General features: G+C 53.3%; 9 protein-coding genes across 9 annotated transcripts; 5 read left to right on the top strand and 4 right to left on the bottom strand.

Annotated features, from left to right (window-relative positions):
- Positions 1-1,044: 1,044 nt before the first annotated feature.
- NECHADRAFT_38427 (uncharacterized protein) lies at positions 1,045-1,970 on the bottom strand (the record flags this gene model as incomplete). The annotated part of the gene is made up of 3 exons (XM_003051636.1): positions 1,045-1,538; positions 1,678-1,787; positions 1,852-1,970. The coding sequence occupies 3 exons, from the start codon at positions 1,968-1,970 to the stop codon at positions 1,045-1,047; spliced, it is 723 nt and encodes a 240-aa protein (XP_003051682.1).
- Positions 1,971-2,893: 923 nt separating this feature from the next.
- NECHADRAFT_102556 (uncharacterized protein) lies at positions 2,894-4,157 on the top strand. The gene is made up of 3 exons (XM_003052090.1): positions 2,894-3,210; positions 3,323-3,760; positions 3,814-4,157. The coding sequence occupies exons 1-3, from the start codon at positions 3,154-3,156 to the stop codon at positions 4,039-4,041; spliced, it is 723 nt and encodes a 240-aa protein (XP_003052136.1). The 5' UTR covers positions 2,894-3,153; the 3' UTR covers positions 4,042-4,157.
- Positions 4,158-4,951: 794 nt separating this feature from the next.
- NECHADRAFT_37884 (uncharacterized protein) lies at positions 4,952-7,204 on the bottom strand (the record flags this gene model as incomplete). The annotated part of the gene is made up of 4 exons (XM_003051635.1): positions 4,952-5,227; positions 5,284-5,508; positions 5,553-7,058; positions 7,157-7,204. The coding sequence occupies 4 exons, from the start codon at positions 7,202-7,204 to the stop codon at positions 4,952-4,954; spliced, it is 2,055 nt and encodes a 684-aa protein (XP_003051681.1).
- A 585-nt stretch (positions 7,205-7,789) lies between these two features.
- NECHADRAFT_38274 (uncharacterized protein) lies at positions 7,790-8,673 on the bottom strand (the record flags this gene model as incomplete). The annotated part of the gene is made up of 3 exons (XM_003051634.1): positions 7,790-8,363; positions 8,413-8,511; positions 8,564-8,673. The coding sequence occupies 3 exons, from the start codon at positions 8,671-8,673 to the stop codon at positions 7,790-7,792; spliced, it is 783 nt and encodes a 260-aa protein (XP_003051680.1).
- A 299-nt stretch (positions 8,674-8,972) lies between these two features.
- On the top strand, positions 8,973-10,235 carry NECHADRAFT_104084 (uncharacterized protein). Its single transcript, XM_003052089.1, has 3 exons — positions 8,973-9,217; positions 9,271-9,354; positions 9,406-10,235. Exons 1-3 carry the CDS (start codon positions 9,050-9,052, stop codon positions 10,186-10,188), a joined length of 1,035 nt encoding a protein of 344 aa, XP_003052135.1. The 5' UTR covers positions 8,973-9,049; the 3' UTR covers positions 10,189-10,235.
- Positions 10,236-10,393: 158 nt separating this feature from the next.
- On the bottom strand, positions 10,394-10,990 carry NECHADRAFT_78998 (uncharacterized protein; the record flags this gene model as incomplete). The annotated part of the gene is made up of 4 exons (XM_003051633.1): positions 10,394-10,460; positions 10,510-10,573; positions 10,626-10,731; positions 10,796-10,990. 4 exons carry the CDS (start codon positions 10,988-10,990, stop codon positions 10,394-10,396), a joined length of 432 nt encoding a protein of 143 aa, XP_003051679.1.
- Positions 10,991-11,385: 395 nt separating this feature from the next.
- On the top strand, positions 11,386-11,817 carry NECHADRAFT_78997 (uncharacterized protein; the record flags this gene model as incomplete). Its single annotated transcript, XM_003052088.1, has 3 exons — positions 11,386-11,388; positions 11,438-11,573; positions 11,624-11,817. 3 exons carry the CDS (start codon positions 11,386-11,388, stop codon positions 11,815-11,817), a joined length of 333 nt encoding a protein of 110 aa, XP_003052134.1.
- A 525-nt stretch (positions 11,818-12,342) lies between these two features.
- On the top strand, positions 12,343-16,078 carry NECHADRAFT_78996 (uncharacterized protein; the record flags this gene model as incomplete). The annotated part of the gene is made up of 4 exons (XM_003052087.1): positions 12,343-12,734; positions 12,821-12,836; positions 12,870-14,632; positions 14,683-16,078. The coding sequence occupies 4 exons, from the start codon at positions 12,343-12,345 to the stop codon at positions 16,076-16,078; spliced, it is 3,567 nt and encodes a 1,188-aa protein (XP_003052133.1).
- An 845-nt stretch (positions 16,079-16,923) lies between these two features.
- NECHADRAFT_102554 (uncharacterized protein) lies at positions 16,924-17,700 on the top strand. The gene is made up of 4 exons (XM_003052086.1): positions 16,924-17,043; positions 17,109-17,199; positions 17,345-17,537; positions 17,601-17,700. Exons 1-4 carry the CDS (start codon positions 17,007-17,009, stop codon positions 17,631-17,633), a joined length of 354 nt encoding a protein of 117 aa, XP_003052132.1. The 5' UTR covers positions 16,924-17,006; the 3' UTR covers positions 17,634-17,700.
- The last annotated feature ends 3,934 nt before the right edge of the window (positions 17,701-21,634 follow it).

The raw sequence follows: 21,634 nt of genomic DNA, 5'->3' as shown, positions 1-21,634 counted from the left end.
AGCGTGGGGAGAAAGGGTGGGAAGGGGAGAAGAAAAATCGACGCGGCAACCAACGCTTTTCGCCTTTGCAGACACAATTGCCCACATGGCCTTTTCTTCCCTGCCTACGAAGTTCTCCCCTTCCCCGCTTGACGGATGAGCGGGCTCAATGTTGGCTGCCCTTGGGCATCCCTGGAGAGCTCGGGGATGGTGCGATGACAGCCGTCAACCGAGACATTTCCAATCAGCTCCAACAGGGCAACACCGGCGTGCTACAAGTCCGAGGATAGGCTAACGTGGAGCGGCGTGATCGCTGGGCGCGCTTGACAGTAGGAAGACAAGGCAAGACAGGGCGGCGCCCGTTTGTCTCACTGGGTAGCGCAATCGGGACACGGGGGGCAGTTGATGCCGAAAAGCAATGTTGGACAAGACAAGACAAAAAGAGCATGAACTGCATGCAGCGAGAAACCGCGTGCTCAGTCAGAGGTGGCTTTGAGAGGTCTCACTTGTGTGGGCTACGGGTGGAGATGAGGCGTGGAAGGTCGCGATGATCCAGGCCGGACAATGGTGACAAAGACGGGAGCCCTTGTCTCGCCCTGAGTGTCTGAGTGTCCGGGTGCCTGGGCAGCTGTGTGATGAAGGCTTCATCAGGGATCTACCACAGAGTCTCCCTCGAGCAGGTGGTTTCCGCACTCGACGGGATTTCTTCACTGGGTCTCACTGCACGTTGAGAGGCCGCTTCGTTTAGGCGTGTCGATCATCGATCATCGTGGGTCAGGACGAGATGGAGATCCCCAGGGAGATGAGATGAGGCCAAGTGCCGAGGGACAGGCAGCTGATGATGTCAAGATGCCCTCTCTAGGGCGACGATCGCTGGCCTAACGTTGTCTATTTTCCCTGCAAGTCCCAACCAACGCCCGTCCGTCTATCAACTGAAGATTCTGTCACAATGATGAAATCGAGCGATTTCCTCCCTGGCGGATTCCATCTTGTCCAGCAAGCCCTCCCTTGGGCGCAGAGTTCCACTTGCCATCTCCTCCCTCTCTAGCTCTACCAGTATTGGACTTAGAGTCTGAGGGCATTCGAAACCTCAATCGTCACCTTGCCTCCCTCGGTCCGAAGCACCTTGACGGAGGTTAGATCCTGGACCACCCAGTCTGGCTCGGCGGCGACGACCTGCTCGACGGTATGGCTCGTCACAAGCCCGAGGACCTTGCACCCAGCCGCCTTGCCCGCGCGAATTCCGGCCGGACTATCCTCGAGCACGAGAACCTCAGCATCCTCCCTTTGGAGGTCGAGACGCTCGCGGCCGAGGCGATAGCATGCGGGGTCTGGCTTCCCGACCTCGACAGACTCGGCTGTGACGAGACGATCCGACGGCGGTGTGGGCAGGTCTCGAGCACGGAGCCATCCGGTTACGAGGGGTACAGTACCGGAGGTGACGATCGCCCAGGGGCTAGACTCGGCGATGAGAGCTTCGAGCATGGAGCGGGCGCCTGGGATCTCTACAGCTTCATGGCCGTGGTACTTAGGAAGCCGGCCTTCCATCTCTCTTACGTCTGTTGAAAGATCAGCAGCTACTCGCCGTGGTAGTTCCGTGGGCCGAGCCTAATCAACTGGGGAGTAGATTGATGCTCAAGAGTGAGGCGGTTGGCCTGTGTGTCTGTCTATGGACTGGTGGAAAATAACGCAACTTACAGTCCCAATTGGCCTTTTCGGGGGCTAGGATTTTGAGGATGTCTATGCTGCGGCGTCCATGAGAAGTCTCTAGGATGACCTCGGGCGCAACTCCTATCTCGTTGCCGATTCTGGTGGGATGTCAACTGGTCGGTCCGATGGCGGGCAACGCGGATGCAAGTGCACTGTACTCACGTTTCCCAATGCTTAACTACTGCTTCTGTGGAGTCGATGATTGTTCCATCCATGTCAAAGAGGAAGCCATCAAAGGTGATCTCCTGCGGCGGCAGAGAGTAGTCTGGGAGTGAACCCATGATGTGTGTATGTGTTTTTGGTGTTGGGGTGGTGAGTCAAAGGTGACGGGCTGATGATAAGGCCAATTTCGTAACGTAGTTGGGTAAGTCGGCTTCTAGTTTCGTTGTATGTAAGCTGTGTAAGGTGCGGGTTGGCTATTTTATATCTTGTCGTTGTCGCCGTGATGATGAAAAGGTTTTGGTAAGTATGGATGAATAGGTGAAGCCAAGGTGACCTCGTGGTTGGCTCGTTTTGGTAGCTCCGCTCACCGAGGCGGTATTTCCGCAGAGGTAAAGTGGGGAGCTGACGATGATATTGTCATCAACGAGTTAAAGATGTTGATTATAAAAGTTTGATGATGAATGGCTTTTCATTTGACATAGGTGACGATATTTGGCTTGTTGTTTTATCGCTGATAGGTCCGTGGGCTATTGTTTCGGTGCATGCGCAGGGTGCTGGCTAGGATCAAGCGTCCATGTTAGCGATGAAGGTGTTCAACCATACTGCACAACCAACATTGACGAATGCATGTACGGACAAGATCTCTTCGGTCAGGAACCTGACTAAAATTTCTACTGGGGCGATGATTATCTAGGCAGCGGGTGAAGTTCAAGTTAGCTCTAGTATGGGAATGGAAAGATGGTACACCTACTACATCTGACAGCCGAACTACCTAAAGATAAGGCCGACAGGTGGTTGCAGCACATCAGGCTGGCAATAGACCAATCAAGCCAAACACGCCCGAAACCAACTGCACATTCACTACTACTGGTTCATATAATCACCACAACTATATAGCCGGAATGTGAGTTCAATAGGAATGAATCCGGAACTCAAGTTTTGTGGTAACTACCCTAGACCTTTTAATTCCGGTTCGTTGCCGCTTTAGGAAATCAGTATATCAAGATGCGGGGAGGGTCTTTGGGGGGTTCAAGCCTCCTCTCGACCAAAGCACCTGCGTCGGGCATCTTTGTACTAAAGCGACCCGAGCTGGGACGTGCTGTGCCTGGAAGCAGCATCTATCCGTGGCTAGACGGGGTCCAGTGGCAGTTCTCGTTGTCGGTGGTGCTTGCTGCCGTGTGTCCTCGACTGACAACCCGCTCTCCCAGCCTCAGGTGATGACGAACACTGTCCCCCCACGGGTATAATAACCTTGGATATCCCCCCATCTCCTGCCCACAGCAGGAACAGGAATCATACACGATGGGTTCGCAGATAGGGGATCCGGATGAATTGACGGTTCTCGTCACGGGCTTTGGCGTACGTCTATCCCCTTCCCTCCCCCGCATACGCATCACGACGTCACTGTCACCGTCACGCGAGATACACGAGGTTGTTTGATATCACAGCTGCTGACACGGGTTACGAGCAGCCCTTTAGGGAGCAGTATCCCATCAACCCCTCGTGGGAGATTGCCAGCGGCCTGCCCTCCCACCTGCCGCCGCTGCGGGCAAAGAACCCAAACTCGCGGCACGTCGCCGTTGCGCTGCCCAAGGTGCGCATCCTGGTGCACCCGGAGCCGATCCGCGTCAACTATCGCGTCGTGAGGGACCTGGTGCCGACGTTTTACAGCGGACAGCGGATTGACGTGGTGATCCACATTGGCATGGCGGGCCCCCGGCCGTTTTACTGCATCGAGAGGAGGGGGCATCGTGATGGGTACAAGCACACTGACGTTGATGGTGAGAGGCCTGATGAGGAGGAGGAGCGTAAGCCTGGGAGCGATTGGCCGTGGAGGGGGTTGCCTGAGGAGATTGAGACGGAGTTGGACGTGGAAGATGTGCTTGGGCGATGGCAGGCACATAGTTCGGTAAGTCGTGATGAGGAGGAGGATTGCGTTTGCCGATGCTGATACTATCGCAGGAGGATTTGGACCTTCGTATTTCCGAGGACGCGGGGAGATATCTATGCGACTTTATCTACTACTCGAGCCTCGCCGAGCTGTGGAAGTTACAGCGGCCTAGAAAGGTGGTGTTTCTTCATGTGCCGGCCGACGCATCGCATCAAAGCATCGAGACAGGGCGAGAGTTGGCTGTGAATCTGATACGGTCCATTGTTGAGAGCGAAACGGACAAGTCGCGGGAGAAGTAAGGGAGGAACATGTCAGCATGTATGCATACGGGAGTTTGTTTCTTTTTGTCTCTATCAATGACATCACAAGCCGAGATTTTCTCACTGCAAAACGTAATTCGGCGACTTGTTATGCATCGTTCGCCGACCTGATGAGGGTATCCAATGGAACCCGGCTTACAAAATATTCTGCGTGATAGGTTGAATTTAGTAATCATCCCCCGGACCTCGGAGATGCCGCCGCGGACTGGATTGCGGAAATCGGGGATGGGGAATATATACCTAGACCGGAACCTGATAAGAACCCAACTCCACCTGAGGATATATAGAACTGGACTTTGCATCTTTAAACTACAATTACTCACATAAACTTGACTCTGTTATTAAACCATCACAATGTGCAAGAAGGCTACCTGCGGAACCTGCAGTGAGTACAACTCCCCTCACCAAAAACACCTCCCACTAAACCCCCCCTCTTAGACAAGACCTCCTGGTGGGGATGCGGCAGCCACATCTCCTCGGTCCTCGACAGCGTCCCTGCCGCTGACCGCTGCGAGTGCGAGCCCAAGGTCGAGGTCGGGGGAACATCTTACCCTCCCATGGCTGCGTCGCCCAACTGACTGATCCGCAACGCTGCTGCCCTGGTGCTGTGGACGCGTGGGAAGAAGGCTGTGTGGTCGCCTACTGGTGTTGTTGAAGAGGCGCTGTGAGATTGAGATGCGTGATTATGGAATGAATTGATGAGGCGTGGCGTTGGGAGGTGAATAGAAAGATTACCTGGAGATGGGCTCGGTATCGTGGAGTTGGGTTGAGTTGAGTTGCCAAAGACAAGTCGAATAGAATGTCCACATGCCAGTCACAAGCCGTTTTATCAAAGTGAACATGTCCCAAAGTATATATATATCTGAGATCTCCAACTACACCCTCATTCTCATCTCCTTCTCCCACCCCCACCAGCACCAGCATCACCCCGCTCAGCCAAACTCACCACCTCCTGGATACCAGCCGCCTCCTGCTCCTCCTCCAATGCCACAATCTCTTCACGGCAATCCCACCACTTTTCTTCACTGAGCTCGTACGCCTTGGCCTTGATCTCCTTGATGGCCATGGTCTCGGGCTGGATGTTCTTCCACCGGAGGCTCGTCATCAGGATCTCCTGCCACTCGGCTGATGTGCGTGAAAAGAACTCGCGTCGGCTCTCGAAAGGCTGTCATATTGTTAGAATGATCTCGAAACGGGGTGAAATATGATTTGGAAACTTACTCTGGGGTGTGGGAGTCCGTCATCCACAGAAGCAGCTGTGGTCTCAGTCTCGTCATCTTCCGATGCGGCTGTCGAAGACTCCGAGGAAGCCTCTGAAGAAACCTCGGACACTTCATCCTGCTTCTTCTTGCGCTTGCTCGGTGTAAACGTTTGAGTAGACTCTTCCTCTTCCTCCTCCTCTTCATCCTCGTCGTCCTCGTCGTCTTCATCATCCTCATCTTCAGACTCCTGCAATGATTATTAGCTTTGGCGCCGTAAGTAGAGAGCACCCAACTCACGATCCAGTCCTCGACAGGCCGGGTAAAGATCTCCTTGCATCCATCCATCTTTCCTAGATCAATCGCGTACAGATCATCAAAGGTAAACTCTCGATCCCCCTTTTCAAAGGTACCGCCGTAGATGTAGAGAACATCATCCTGGACAGCCAGCTGAGCGTTAAATCTCATATGCGGGGGTTCCATAGTCACTGGCATTTCCCTCGCTGGCTTCTCGTCCTCTTCTTCCTCCTTCTTGACAAGTTCAATGTCATCAGCGTCCTCAAGCGAGGCGCCCGTTTCAAGGGCGGCAAGTTGCCTGAGAAGCTCCTCTTCGTTTGCCTGAGCTCGTCCACGACGTCCACCTCGAGGCTCCGGGGCGGACTTCTTTTGCTGACGAGGCTTACGTAGACCCATGGGCATGAAGCGGTTGCGCTCAATGTTCCAGGCAAACAACTGGTTGAAGAACTCACTGTCCATACCCTCCTCGCTCTGCTCAACATCGTGCACTCCGCCAAACAGGATGCCGCGACCCTTGTGCCAGGTCATAGTGGCTCCAGCTCGAGTAGGGTTCGGCGCGTTGGCCGGCTTCTTTCGTCTCTCCCAGCGAACTGTAGGGGGAGTGTTGGGGCTGGCGTCGGTAGGGGGCTGGGTGATTCTGAGGTAGAAGCAGTCTTCGTGAACCTTGGGGATGAGAACGTTTCGCTGGGCTTGACTAGGTCCCTTGTTGCCCTTTTGCTTGACATTAACTGTCGCCTTGACTCGCGAGTATCCTCCATAGAGGGCCGCGCCCTGCTCATGGGGAAGCAGGGTGAAAGATGATCGAGCGTCTGGCTTGAGCTGCGCAGGAGGCAGCTGAGGAGAGTGCCATACAAAGTTGACGGTGTCAAAGATCCAGAGGTCAGCCAGATACTTTGTCTGATTCGAAGTATCCTGGAAACCACCAAAAAGAATAATATACTGCTTCCAGTATGTCATGCGGTGACCACTTCGAGCAGAAGGGCTCTTGTCCTTGCCCTTGACCTCAATCTTGGTCCACTCCCTCGTCGCAGGCTCTAGCCTCCAAAAATCCGAGTAATGATGAAAAGTCCCCTGCTTGGGAGAAGAAAATTCTCCGCCAAAGAGGTAGACGTGGTTTGGGTTACCAGCTCTGGTCCAGGCATGGCCAGATCGAGGTAGGGGGGCGTTGGGTGAGGTGACGCAGCGCCACTCATCACGGCTGATGTTGTAGATGTTCAAGTCATTGTAGAACTGGGCGAGAGAACCATTAAAGTACTCTCCACCAAAAAGCAAAAGAGTGTTGCTATCATGGGGAGAGGCCATCAAAGTCGACGCAGCTCGAGCCCTTGGCGGCTCCTCACAGACTGTCTCGGTGATCTTGAGGAACTGCTCCTGCTGACGACGATACTCCTCAAGCACCTCATCAAGATCAACATCCTCAGCGTCACTGCCCTCAATCTTGGCAGCCTTAGTCTTGGCCTTCTTTTCTCCCTTGCTGGCCTGCTTGGCCGCCTTCTCAGCCTAATAGAGGGGGTCAATATTTCAGCGTCGAACGATGGAGGGGCAATAATTTGGATGGAGGGGTAGAAGAGACATGGAGGGGCAAAGCATCTTCGCACCTTTTTGGCCTTTTTGGCGTCGTTATTCTTCTTCTTGTCCTTGGCCATTTTCAAGGGATATTTCTTGCACTGTGGAGAAGTATTGGGAAGCTTGGGATTTGAGGCGAAAATCCTGCGCGTGGATGGGGGTTGCTCGAGGTTTTGATCAAGTCAAATTCTACCATTCACGACACAGTGTCATTTGCATGACATATACTGTATTTCAACTCAACGGCTGGTGCAAACTTGACGAAGAAAGGAAATGGGAGTTTTCTAGAACTGACAAAGGTTAAAGTAAATAAAGAGGAAAATATTCATCGTCTCAAGATTCCATCTCAAAGGTCTTTAACGTTGCACAGATCGTGCATGCTACAGGTCGTACAAGCCGCGCATCTGGAAGCATCAGTATGACCTAAGCTCTGTCTGTAAGTGAATAAGAGCAGTTGTCCCTGTACTTTAATTCGAATTATATGACGCTTGTTCTATAAATGATATCTGAAATTACACTCTTTGACTGCCCTCACAATCGTGGGATCCAGCTGCTGGACACTGAATATTCCCACATGTCGAATAATCACCTTCACTCAAAATGGCCAAGACGCCTTCCAGAGGTACCTGACCTATTCATCTTTCTGGCACCACTGGCTTTGGCATTCACTCGCTCGCTTGTTTCGGATAGCTTCCTGGTAGGTAGGCCACCATGGCCTTGCTGGCACCCTCCATGCAGTACTGGACCACCTCGACCTTGCGATCAGGAGGCGCCAGCTTGGCAATTTGCCGAATGTCGCTCGTCCGAGGAAGGAAGAGGGCATGATCCAGTCTCTTGTATGCATTGTGTAGATCGGCAAGGTTATACGGCTGCATGTCGTACAAGTTAAACACCTCGTCGGTACGATACCCGGGACCTCCCCATGGTGGGCTTGCAAATAGCACCGTCTCATCCAGGTTGACCCTTAGGTCTGGATGGAGCTCCTCTGGGTGGTTGAAGAGCTTGTCAAGAAACTCGAAACTGTCACCGAGGACCCATGTGATGATGCCTGGTTCAATTCCGTAGACCTTGGAGTTGTTTTGGGCGCAGGCGAGAGTTGAAGGGTCGCGTTCAACTGAGATGATGCGGCTCCATCGCTCTGAGAGGGTGAAGGCGATGGTGTTTCCGCCGGCGCCGGCAAATACGTCGATGAGAATATGCTTCTTCTTGTCGGTACCATACATATCATGTGCGACTTGACTAAGGACCTGTTAGACACAGTGACCATGAGAATGAAGAGGAGACTCACTTGGCTACGGGCTCAGGAGTAACACCAAACCAGGCATCATCTGTCATGTAAACGCCATAGTCGTATAGTGAAAATATGGAGTATCGTTGGGCGAAATATCTGAAAAGCATTAGTAAAATTCAGTCTGAAGGAGGGCTCTGTAATATCTCACTTTTGAATGTCCCAAGGCACCTCGTGTTTACCCTCATAATGAAAGCAATCATCATTGAGAGGGAGCTCCTCTGCTGGGCTGATCGAGTACTCTGCATCCCCCGACGCCATCTCCACCTCTTGGCTGCCCATGATATTCACCTCGTTTGATGTAGAAAGATCTGATCAGGTATCATCCTGCGTCAAGTTTGAAAAAGTTTAACCTTGAGACACTCGTGACGACGGGAGGCAGCTCATGAAAAGGATGGATGAAATTCAACGCGAGGCTGCCAAATCTAGCTCCCCACAGTGCCCACCCACATCAGGACTAGCGCCTTGGCAACCAGCGCCAGAGCTGCAAGGCTGTGCAAGTTGGTGACAGCTTGCTCCACGACCCGCCCTTGGAGCTGCAGTATCGCTGTCCTTCTAACCCAAGACAAGCAGCTTTCAACACCCTTCTCCAACCTTATTGACATTACGACCGACATATCGAACCTCTTAGAGCGCTATGTTTAATGCGCTGAATCGTTTCATCTCGCGCTTGGACGGAGATGTCCAGCAGCAGAGGCGAGAGGAACGGGGCTCTTTTGGCTTCCAGGTCTTGAGAAACACCAACCTTGAGCTTGCTGTCGAGCCCTGGTTTGACTTTATTGTTGGCATCAACGGAAGACCTATTGTACGCACTCTACTTAACTGGCTATCTAGACAAACCCCCGCTAACACAATCAGGACAACCCCGAGCCCGCCTTGTTCTCTCAAGAAGTGAGGAACTGCGCGGGCAGCACAGTCACCCTCGGATTATGGAACGCAAAGGTAGAGATACCCTTTGTTCATCTCTCTAACAGCCGACTCACCATTCTATAGGGCCAACGGACTAGAGAATTGCACGTCTCAGTTCCCGTGGACACGGCGTCGCTCGGCCTCTCCCTCCAATACGCTCCGCTTGCTCTCGCCGCCAACATCTGGCACGTCCTCGATGTCCCCGCCAACTCCCCCGCTGATGTCGCCGGCCTCTTGCCCTACAGCGACTACATCCTGGGCAGCCCCGAGGGTGCTCTGTATGGCGAAAGTGGTCTGGGTGAACTTGTCGAGGACTTTATCGGTCGGCCGATGCGCATCTGGGTTTACAACAACGAGTACAACGTCACGAGGGAGGTCACAATACAGCCTAGCCGGGATTGGGGTGGTCAGGGTGCTTTGGGCTGCGTTCTTGGTTACGGTGCCCTCCATCGGATACCACCTCCTCTGAGCGAGCCTGTCGATGCACCAGGCGAGACCATGTTTGATGGGGGTATCAACGAGAAGAGCGCAGACATCTTTGTGCCTGCTGTTGTGCCTGCTGTTGGGCCTGCGACTACAGAGACACCGCCTCCTCCTTCTGGAGATTTCCTCGTCCCAGCTCAGATGATTGGCACATCTCCTGTGAGCGCGCCGCCAAGAGGAGGACACAAGAAGAAGGAACGTCACGGTCACAGTCCCAACAGGATGATGGACGACTACTTTAAGGAGGAGGAGGAAAAGAGCCGAGCCGTTGACAATGCTCCATCAACTACAGGCTCACCACTCCCTCCTCCACCAAAAGCACACGGTCCCCCCAGGGCGTCTCCCAAGCCGGAGGCACAGGCGGCTGGAGGTGAAGCAGAATGAGTCCATGGCAAAGTAGCATGCATGTATAAATGATTCCCCCCTTGTTGACGTTGACCTGATCTATTTCCTCGCTTTCTTGCTGGCAAACTTTTTTAAAGACTTTCGTGAAATGCCGTCTAGTATTGTACACTGCCTGTTGGGTCCGACATGTCCCCCAGGAAGCCCCTATTCCACATGTAGGGCGACTCTGTCCGTTCTCGATGCTCTAGTTGATGAAGTTGACGCAGAAGAAATGCAGGATCAAGCTGCAGACGACGTAGTCGGCGAATGCTCTGGGGAAGAGTTAGATAGATACTGAGAAAGGGCAGTTGGGAAACGAACCTCTCGGGAGACACTGAAGGGAACTCGGTCTTGTTGGACTGGCTGGTCTGAACTCGCAATGAAGCTGTGCACCACGTCAGCACCCCCTTTCCTTGAATCTAGATACGAATACATACCCGTCAGGACAAACTGTCCAACCGTAGCCGAGAAACCAGACAGGAAAGCGTTGAAAGGCTGTGTGCTCGTTAGTATCTGGTGCGTCTCGCATGATGCGCCCGGAACCTACGTAGTTGCCAGCAAGCACGCAGTAGAGGAACTGGAGAGCTCCGACGGCCACGAGAAAGACGAGGAAGACGTCAATCAGCTTGGTGCGCTGGGGGGTATCCTGGATATAGTGGTCGTAAATGTTCTGCAGCACCTTGTCCCAGCTATCGCCGCTCTTCTTAGCCTTTGGCTGAGAAGCTGCGGCGGGTGCGGCAGCGCTGGCCTGCACAGCAGCGGCCGTGGGGGTGATGTCGCGGACGTTCTTCTTGGGCGCCATGATGTGATCTCGATCGAAGGAAGGGATTGGAAAGTTGGAGTTGATCGGTCGAAGCGGGCACGTGTAGCTGAAGTTGGTGATGGATCGCGGCTTGGAGATAGTTGGTGGTGGTGGTTCATGCTGGTGCAAGCCAGAGCTCCAGATGGACACGAAAGCTCCAAGCTTGGTGGAGACGTGATTGGCTGGATACACGACGCTAGAATCCCGGGGTCGGACCCACTTTCGCCGACCCGTTGATGTCGTCAACTTGAATGTCCCGAGCTCCGACGAGTTTCCATCTGTCTTTGGTATTTATTCGTGTTCAAACTTGGAATTGATTCTTCTTCACTTGAAACTAGCATATAAAGCTGATCAATTACCCACGATATCATCCAATTGAACTAGAAACACTCACAATGGTTGGTCTCCTCCTTCATCTCCTGTCTCACTCACTGACACCTGTCATAGGCAGCTCCCAACTTCCACGACCTCGAGATCCCAGCCTATGTTTTGGGTGCCGTGACTGCCGGCGGCGGCATCATGGGGTATGCGCGGACGCGGTCCGTTCCATCCATTGTCGCAGGCTGCGCTGTTGGTCTCTTGTGTAAGTCAAGGCCACGTCGTCAACCAATCTTCAGCCACTGACTGTCGCAGACGCCCTTGGCGGGTACCGTATCCAGAATGAGCAGTCCTACGGTGTTGAGCTGGGTCTTTTAGCGTCAATCATCCTTGGAGGATCTGCCTTCCCTCGAGCAATCCGTCTGAGGAAGCCGGTTCCCATCCTCCTCAGCATCATCTCGGCGTTTGGCCTGTTCACTTTCGGTACTGCTCTGCGGAGGAAAGCTTAGGATTTTCGAGTGAGGAAATAGTGCGATCAATGCAGTCTGTTATTTCACTACAATCACGGGTTTGTCGATAGCAAGGTCTTGGCGCCGTACAAGTCCTCGGCAAATAACGCAAGGAGTCAACTGAAGCCATGTCCAATATTGCCCGAGTGCCATGAACGGAAATCAGCAATGTCTTTGCGCGAGAGACACTGATTGTGATGGACTCAAGTTTGCCCCTGGGATTGGTCCCCCTGAGAAGAGGTGGCTTGAGGGGCTGTGAATCTGGTATGCTTCAAAACTCGCCCTTGACTGTGTCATTGGCTTATTGTATTTGCCTCGATCGTTGTAGGTGTATCAATCACAATCGTTAGAAATGTTGAGGTTTCAAGTACTGATTAAAATGCATTCGTGGGATGCAAGAGAGTGATCAATTATCTAGGGCGATGGGCATCTGCTGGCGTATTTATCAAACGGGAGGAGACCTGAACTTGGCAAGATTGGACTCCTGCTCGAGGAATCGGCGTTGTCTTTGTCGAAATCTTCAACATGAGGGTTCTACTCAGCCGTCTGATAGCTTTGGCTATCTTTCTGCCGCTTGGTGTGGGATTCACCATTGTAACCAATTCTGATGGCAACACATTGGGCAACGCCATGATGCCTGGCTCCGGGATAACTCTCGTGTCAGGTACATACACTGGGGCCTCTGTCGCGGCGGGGACATTCAGCGATGGGCCCTTTGGTATCAGCTCCGGTACAATCTTGACGTCGGGACGAGCAGATGGAGCAACGGTAGCCGGGTCAGACAACGACAACGGCCAGCCAGGATACATGGGGGGCAACACATTCGACGCGGCGGTCTTGAGTCTCGACATCACGATAGCTCCACCGTTTACCGGTTTTGAGTTGGAATTCGCCTTTGCGTCCAACGACTATGGCGGGTGAGCTTTGAGCGTGGCCCTGTGTTCCTTGAGAATGGCGTGGCTAATTGATCCCAGCAATAATGACGCTCTGCGTGTTGACGTAGCCAGCAACAGTTTGACGTAAGTTGCGAACCTTTATTCATCTTCCACAAGGATGAAGCGGCTGACAATACTAGAACAATCTTCGACCTTGTCAATACTTTCATGGACCCTCCATATTCCATCAACCCCCCCAACAGTCTGACGGCGTACGACAAATCCAGCCCGCCTGTGCTCATAGGGTTTGCGACGGGCTCCGGAGCGTTCAATGTCAAGATCGCCGTGTATGACCTGAACGACGGGTTCGAGGACAGCGCCGCTCTCATCCGGATGAGAGGCTGTGAGAATTGTGCTGCGGGCCCAGTAATCAACTATGAGACAAAGACGGTCACGGTTGGCCCCGGGCAAGCAGAGTATTTCTCCACGATCAAGGCGTCTGGGACTGCTACAGGATACTACGAAAAAGGAGTGGCAGCAACTACAACTGCAGACACGACTACGACTGAAGAGACAACCACGACTGCAGAGACGACGACAACTGCAGAGACGACTACGACTGAAGAGACAACAACAGCAGAGACAACTACAACTGAAGAGACGACTACAACAGCAGAGACAACTACAGAATTTACTACAGAGACAACCACATACTTCACCACAGAGACGACTACAGACTTCACCACAGAGACGACTACAGACTTCACCACAGAGACGACTACAGACTTCACCACAGAGACGACTACATACGTCACCACGGACACAACAACGGTCCCGGATACAACTACGACTATGGACACGACAACGACCATGGATACGACTACAGCTATAGACACAACAACAACTACATATACAACTACGGCTGAGGATTCGACCACCACAGCGGATTCAACTACCACCACGGATTTGGAGACTACTACAGATTCAACTACGACGACCGATATCACTACAACTGCCGATACAACTGTGCCTACCGATTCAACCGCGGTTATTGATTCGACCACAATCATCGACTCAACTACGACAACCAACCCAACTGAGGACTTGAGCACATCGATCGACTCAACCACGACTTTCCAGTCAAGCGAAAACACCCAAGGCTCAACTACAGATGATGGAGAATCGACAACAACCACTTCAGATTTGGCCACCACCGACACAACCGAGAATCTTGGGGAGACGACCTCCACAGCCATCACTACCTCTGCCCAAATCCCTTCCATAGCATCAACTGAAAGCGACACAACCACAGCTATACTCTCCACCTTAGAGTCGTCGTCCGCCTTGGAGGCCACTCCTACCTCTCAGTCTATGACTGAAACGACGCCTGATTCTACCAGCGACATTTCGACACTGGAGTCAAACGAGCCTGAACCACAACCTTCTACTGCTAGCGAGCTATTTACATCCTCCGTAGACACACCTACAGGGAGTGTTGAGCCTCCTAGTACGAATACGCCAGTTGGTCAGTCCTCCACCAGCGCCCTTTTACCAGAGACCCTGTCGCCAGACACCTCTTCTATCTCGTTTCCTCTACCAGAATCTCTGTCTACAGGCTCGGACTCACAGGCCCCGTTGAGCACAACATTGTCGACCCAAGACTCTGTGACCGTCGACTTGACAGCATCTTCGTCACCCCTTGCCACGAGCATCTCGGCTGATTCTTCTATTCTTTCATCTCCAGACTCAACCTCGACACTCTCTGGCTCCACCCCCAATGCTTCAAACGCGCCAACTATAGAACGATATGTATACTTTGGGTGTCTATCGTCTGTGCAAGGCTATCCGAGCTTCAACATCGTCGGTAGTGCAACTGACATGACACCTCAAAAGTGTATATCGTTGGCCGCTGGACGGCGCTTTGTGGGCGTCCATCTTACGTTAGTAGCCAAGCTTGAAGCTTTAGTATGTGACTCTGACAATTGTTTAGATCTTGCTACGCGTCAGATTCCTTGGTTTCTTCTACATTGACTCAGGATGCCAGTTGTGATCTTCCATGCCCAGGGGATCCAACACTCTTCTGTGGCGGGTTTTTGAATGCGGATGGGGGTATGAGCAAGAGACACCGACTTGAACGACGCATCAGTCCCCGAGATGCACCGCCGGGCATCTTGCTCACCTTGTATTTGTTTGCCGACGCCATTATAGAGTCCTCGAGCGAAATCGCCGCGGTGAGCACATCGTCGACTAGCCCTGCTCAAACTGTAGCCTCGCAGTCGAACTCTGTGGACTTCTCGATCAGTCCAACACTGAGCGAGCCTGTCCGAACTTCCGCAGCTGGTCCCGGGGATGTCTCGCTCAGTTCGACGCTAAACAACCCTGACCAGACATCCGTTTCAGCTGTTAATTCTGAGGATATCTCACTCGAACCGACGCTGATAGGCCCTGACCAAACCTCGGCCTCGATAGGAGATGCGTCACTTACTGACTCTCCTCCTTCTGTCCCAACCACATTCGTGCCCGGTGTGAACCCACCTCCTCTACCCTCAAGCCCATTCAACCCGGGCAACCTGTCGAGGAGCGCAACATTTGAGGCTATTGTCACAACGGTCGTCTATACCGTGCTCGACCCTCACGACCCAGCCTATCTAACCGTGGCCGAGTTTTGCACCACGCTCAAGTATCCTCCCTGCCGCAACTGCCAGTTCCAAAGGCTACCGACGGTGGAGATGACGACTATCCTAACCGCCTGTGACGCGTGCGGCTATCACGGAGAGAACAGCATCGAGCTGACCATTCCGCTGGGTGCTAATCCGGCGTTGATGACGAGCAACCCCTATACTCCGGATGATGTCCCAGGTGGTTCCCCCGCAGCTGCTCACGATGAGAATTCAGGCCCGGAATACAGGCCAAGGCCGGGGGGAGCTGAAGCTAGGCCAACAGTTGTTCCAGTTGGACACCCCCCTTATGGTGGACATGACCGGCCTGTTATTCACCATGAGGGAACAACTGGAGAGCACAACAAGGAGAATAAGCCCCCTGGGGATAATCATGCTCCAATTGGAGAACCTGGCCCTTCTCAACATGAGCAAGTTCCAAGCAACCATCATGGCGAGCCTGCCGGACCAGAATATGAGCCGCAAATAGGGCCTGGCAAAGATGGAGCCACCGTCAAGCCAACATTGGCCCCTTCAGTCGAGGCTGTACCAAAACCCGAGCCAGCCGGAGCATCAGCTGATCTAAAGCTGTTTACGGTTCCTATGGCAAACATACCAACGACGCCTCCGGATTCTCCCGTCATCGTGGCAGCAGGTCATGTAGCAAGGGGTATAGATGGCGTATTGACACTCTTTGCTCTCGTAGCTGGATTTTTCCTAATGTTGTAAGATCTTGGTTCATGTACATAGTTTTGCAACTGTCAATCAATAGAATATTTCCTTTGTTCCGCCAGGCTGATATCGTCGATTCTAGCATCATTCTTGCGTGGATAGCTGGATTGACATCCCATCACTTGAAGAGTTGAGCATACACATCAATTGTATCCGTCACTTGTTTCCAATCAAGTCTGTTAATCGAGTATAGTTGCGTGGTTGATGATTGTACATTGCGGATCGTTCCATACGCCCGCTCCATGCATTTCCAATTGTCCCAAAACGCCAGCCCAGTCGTGTAGTATACAAAATCGTAGCAATTCAACTCGGTCGTGGGGCTTTCTTGCTCGTGCCGGCTACAGGCCTAGCTCTCGTTGCTGCTCCTTGATCTTGTCTCGCTTCGCGCGGGCGGCGGCTCGGTTCTCGGCCTGGACCTTTGTCCTCTCGACCCTCAGACAAGCGCTGACCTTGTCCTTGGCATCGTTGCAGCTGCCGACAGCCTTGTGCATGAAGCCTTTGGCGTGGCACTCTTCCAGGGCGGCGATGACCTCCGAGCACCCTGCAATTGAATGATTAGCGATGACCGGACTCTAAATCAGGGGTGTTGGAGCATACCCAAGGCGTTTTGTGTGTGAAGATGAGGATGCATGGTTATTGTGTTTGCGTTGAATTAGTCAAATGGACCCTGGAAGATGGAAAGAAATCCAACGATCGCCACAGGTCGACGGGATTGATTGATGGATTGGATGCGGAGCGCACGGACCATGTCGGAGGTTAGGCGACCGACGCCCACCCAAACTTGGAGCCTCTCTTTGGAGGGGCATTCACTCACTCATTCACTCTCCTCCTCGAGGCGATATCAACACTTGATACTCGTCCACGACAAGCAAAATACGTCCAGAGCCATAGGGTCACAGAGTAAAAAGACTTCAAAACGCCCATCATGTCTTCGGCTCAGGTCCCTGCCAAGAAGCAGCAGGGTCAGTCTCACCTCCTCCATCTCATCCCACCTCGACCCTTTCTCACTCAAAACTCCAAACCACAGATCTCCAGGCCACCTACTCCAACTACAAGAACACTCTGCAGCAAATAGCCCAGAAAATCGGTGACATTGAGCAAGAAGCCGAGGAGCACAAGTACGCACACCCTCTTTCACTCTGCCTCCTTCACCTGGCATGACGTCGGGGCTTGTCGACCTTAATCCTCCCGCCGTCATGCCATTTTAGCATCTTCACCGCTCAAGAAACTCTTTCACCGCTTATTCTGACCGTGCTTGGCCAGGCTTGTTTTGGAAACTCTAGAGCCTCTCTCCGGAGACCGAAAGTGTTTCCGCCTTATCAACGGCGTGCTTGTCGAGAGGACCGTCAAGGATGTAGTGCCAGCCCTCAAGACCAACCAAGAAGGCCTCCGCAAGGTCCTTGATGATCTTGTCAAGCAGTACAAGACAAAGCAGGACGATCTCGAGAAGTGGAAGGTAAGTCGAATCTCCAGTTGTTTGCCTCATGAGTTGAAGAACAGACGCTGATACACTCTACAGAAAAAGAACAACGTGCAGGTTGTACAGCAATAATCATGTTACAAAGACAAAACAAAATAAAAGTACTCGCTTGTAAGAGAGCGATATTGATTGGGTCAAAGCTACAAACATCCTTCGTCTTCCTCTTCAACGTGCATGCTGGAAGCGACCAAATAGGGTCAATCAAGCGCAACGATTTCGGTGTATTCTGACCCGAAACCACCATCCATGCTCTTGCATCTACCAGACCACAGGCATCCAAGTCTGCCGATTGATTACTTACCATCAGATGCCTTCAGGCTGAACAAGCAGAAAAAGATGGTGTCGATGCGTTGTACATTTCTGTGCGCGCGGTGGGGTCCTGGCGGCAAGGGCGTCTCCATGCCCAACCGCATGAGGCCCCAGAAACCTCAAACCCCCCGGGCTTTCTTGACATGCAGGACACAGACAGAATGCGAGGGCAAGGGCGCGGGGGGAAAGGCCTCGAATGTCTTTGGCTGGATGAGGAGGTCCCGATTGACGAGGCTTTCCCACCGGCTGCATCTCGATATGCTGGCCATGTTGGACTAGAGTTGGCGATGGCTGCATTGAGTGAAACTTGTAAACCTCTTCTGACACTACGGGCTATGACCCTCAAATTTTGAGGTGCTGATATAGCCGTGGCCTCAGCATCCTTGTCCTGCTGGGAACTAACAACACTTCGACTTTTCTCTGGTTTAATGCCTCAAAAGGAAGAGACATGCATCTCGAGGCGGACTGCGTGAGCCTTGGACAGCCAAAGATGCCTCAGGTAGAATAACAAACGGACAGCTGGCACTGGATACTCGGGTCAAATCGCTCAACATCTCGATCCTCACCGGGGACTTGGAGCCTCGCAGACCCTGCTGAACGATGTGGACAGGATGACGGCATGTTTGCAGCTGAAACCACCAACGCAACTACTCTGCCTCTCCTCACTGCCCCTTGCCCTTCCCCATCACCAAGACCTCCCTGTGGGGGTTGGTTCATTCGGGTTCCAACTCATCGGGCAACAGATCGGCTGTTGCTGCGAGGAGGCATATTCGAGGCTGGGATATGTGCGTCTGACTGGCTGCCGCTACGCCCACGTCCCCCTCCAAGAGCCCATGCGGCGCAGTAGTCGTTTCTGCGCTGCATGCGGCTTGTCGTCCCGAGATATAGCTTCTGGAAGGCATGGATGTATTCGAGCCCAATCAACCCTGGATCCCGGGATGACCGTCTGCAGCTTACATCGGGTTGCCTAGGTGAGCTTCGGACGAGACTGCCTGTCTGATGGTAGAGATGGAACCGCTGACGTACAGTCCAGCCTGTCAGGATTGCATGGTTAATGACAGGCTCAGGAGATCTTCAGGGACTCTCATCATGGCGCATCTATCACTTTCGTTTGGAGCATCCAGGCACACGAGTCGCGAGGCTGTCAACGCACATCATCTCAGCTCAGCGCCAGCGCGGCCATATCAACCAGCCAAGGCCGACCCAGCAGCAACCCCCTCAATAACTATTAGTTCATGACTCGTCTGCGGCTCAGGTACATGTGCTGAAAAGTGTGACTGAACGGGGCACGGGGTTGGGCTCCAATGATGAGGTTGAATCGAGACCTAGAAGCGCCGAGCGGCTGGGTGCAATTGTGATTCCGACCCTCATGTCACAGCTTGATGAGAAGTGATGCCGGTAGGCGCTGGGAGGAAATGAAGTCATCTCGAGTCGTCGTACGAATGATATAGCGCTTTTGTTGATGTGAGTCCTCATTGGTGATATCGACGAGATTTCTAGTGGACTTGACCCCAGCTCTGTGGGTTCCCACGACCCAGTAGGATACTGTCCACGGTCGTCTTGAACCCTTGACAGATTCAGAGAGAGGCTTGATATTCGGTTGGGCCATATTCATGATTACAGGCTACCAGCCTCGTGGCGAGGTGCTCTGCGGCAGCTTACAGGGAGCACTGTAAATGAGGCCCAGACGGGTATCACCCCAGGCGAGGGCGAGGCCAGCCCAACCGGCCGAAAGACGGGCTTGGGACCGGACCAGGCTGGCCCTGTCACCAGGTTGTCGTGGCTTGGTGAGGTTCTGCCATTGCCAAATGAGGGCTCAAGATGGCCCACCCTCCAAGTACCGTCCCAGCGGACTTGATCGTCACCGGTCAGAGTAGAAGCTGGAGGTGTGTGAGTGAAGGCGGGACGTCATTTTGAGGTGCCCCATCCCGTGTCACTGGAGGTCGGGCGATTTCCGCATGGCGCTGTGAATATGTCCTGATCAACAGGCACAATTGTCGATGTGGAGGGCCTCGCCTGGAGGGTTCTTGAAGGAGCTGGAGGTGAGAATGGCAGCCCTAAATTTAGCCGTAGGGTACTAGGCTATACACGTTTTCTCGGTCAGTACTAGGTAGGCAAGCAGGCAGGTATTACTTGGAACACACGGCCTCCTTCGTACGATGCGATGGATGGATGGCCCCCCGGACGGAAGAGTTTGCGGCACACCGCCGGAGCCATGTTCGTGTTGAACCTGGTGTAGCCGTGGGGAGTGTTTGCAGCAATTGTGTCTGTTACCAAGGATGGGATGGATGGCTTGGAGAGATTAGCGGCTGAGGGGATCATTGAGTTTGGGCTTGAGGCGGATTGTCTTGTGCTCGGACGGGCCGGAAGTGTACGTGACTGATGAGATCTTTAGATTGATAACTGCTGTTGAATAACAGAAACGTATCCATTGCCTTTGTTGTCCATCAGATAACAAAGCAAAGACAACAAATATTGTTCCACGTCGTTGGCGGGGTGTCGTGATGATGACGATGAATGGTAGGGGAACCCGCTAACGGCTGGGTAGACTCTTTCCAAAAGGGCTTAGACTACTGCACCTGGGCAGTTCCTCCAAGTGTTATCGATATGAAAACAGGTCTGGAGTGCGGCAGGTGCCCTGGACGACCTAAAAAGCACCCAGCAAACAGGGCCTGGAGGCGCTTTGGGGGTCACCATTAGCGCCTTCCTGAGGCTGGGGGCGCGCGCAACCCGGAGCCTTAGCCTTAGGCTTTCTCCTCAGGCTTCCATTTCTATTTGTTGTTGCTCGCCGGGGAAACGAAACATGAATCTAACCTCTCACTAGCTAACCCGTCCAGTCTCAGCTCGCATCGCGTCCACTGTTGACCGCATCTTGAGCCTCGAAGTATTCCCTGCTCAGCCTGGATTGGAGTCACTGATTCTGCACTCTTGCTCACCTCGCCAGCGCCAGCCAGAGAAACCCCACATATGCACCTCTAGGACGGCGCTGCGACCTCAAGCGAACAACTCAGACACCCTCTCTCGCCCTCCACGTCTTTGCACCTCGCCCTCTCAAACCTCGCCTCCAGTTGCGGCCTGTGAGCTTTCTTCCTTTGCCTCGTCCCCCTGTTCTTGCAAACCAAACAAACCCCGTCGCGAGATTCCATCGATCGCAGACACACGCCCCGGCCTGGTCCCCCTCTGTGATCCGATCCGCACAGGACAGTGCCCTCTGAGAAGCTGGTCCCTTCAGCGTCGAGCTCCAACCATCGTCGCCCGCTGACGCGAGAGCTCCCAAACCCCGCGACCCATTGGCATCTGCCACTGGCATTGGCGAACGAGAACGCTTGCGAACCCTTTCGTGTAACAGCCCTTTTTTACAGTACAGTACAGCTCCGTACCCGTACCCGTACCCGGTACTCCCTCCGTGCGCGCTCAACACCGTACCGCACCCCAACGCCGCTCCGTCGCCATCTCAAGTCGCGACTTGACCTGCGCCGCTCCGTCTTCCCACCGACGTTGAGACGCGCCTGAACAGCCATACTATACCGGTTTTTGCCTCGCCTGGGACCCTGCCGCTGCGACCTGCGCGCAATAATCCCCCTCCTGCGCGTATCCTCCATCCTGCGCGTGTGTTACGTGCCCTTGCGCGCCTCGGCCATTAACCCTTGATCTGTGTCTGTCAGCCGTTACCACCGGCCGACAGCTTCTGCAAGCAATAACTCGCCGAGAAAGGCAGAGAGAGAGAGGTGCGTAGACTGCGCGCGCGCGATTCATCCACACCC

This window comes from Fusarium vanettenii (genome assembly GCF_000151355.1).
Source record: "Fusarium vanettenii 77-13-4 chromosome 4 genomic scaffold NECHAsca_3_chr4_2_0, whole genome shotgun sequence".
Classification (NCBI taxonomy): Eukaryota; Fungi; Ascomycota; class Sordariomycetes; order Hypocreales; family Nectriaceae; genus Fusarium; species Fusarium vanettenii.
Note: the sequence above shows the minus strand (reverse complement) of the source record. Positions and strands in the feature narration are given on the sequence as shown.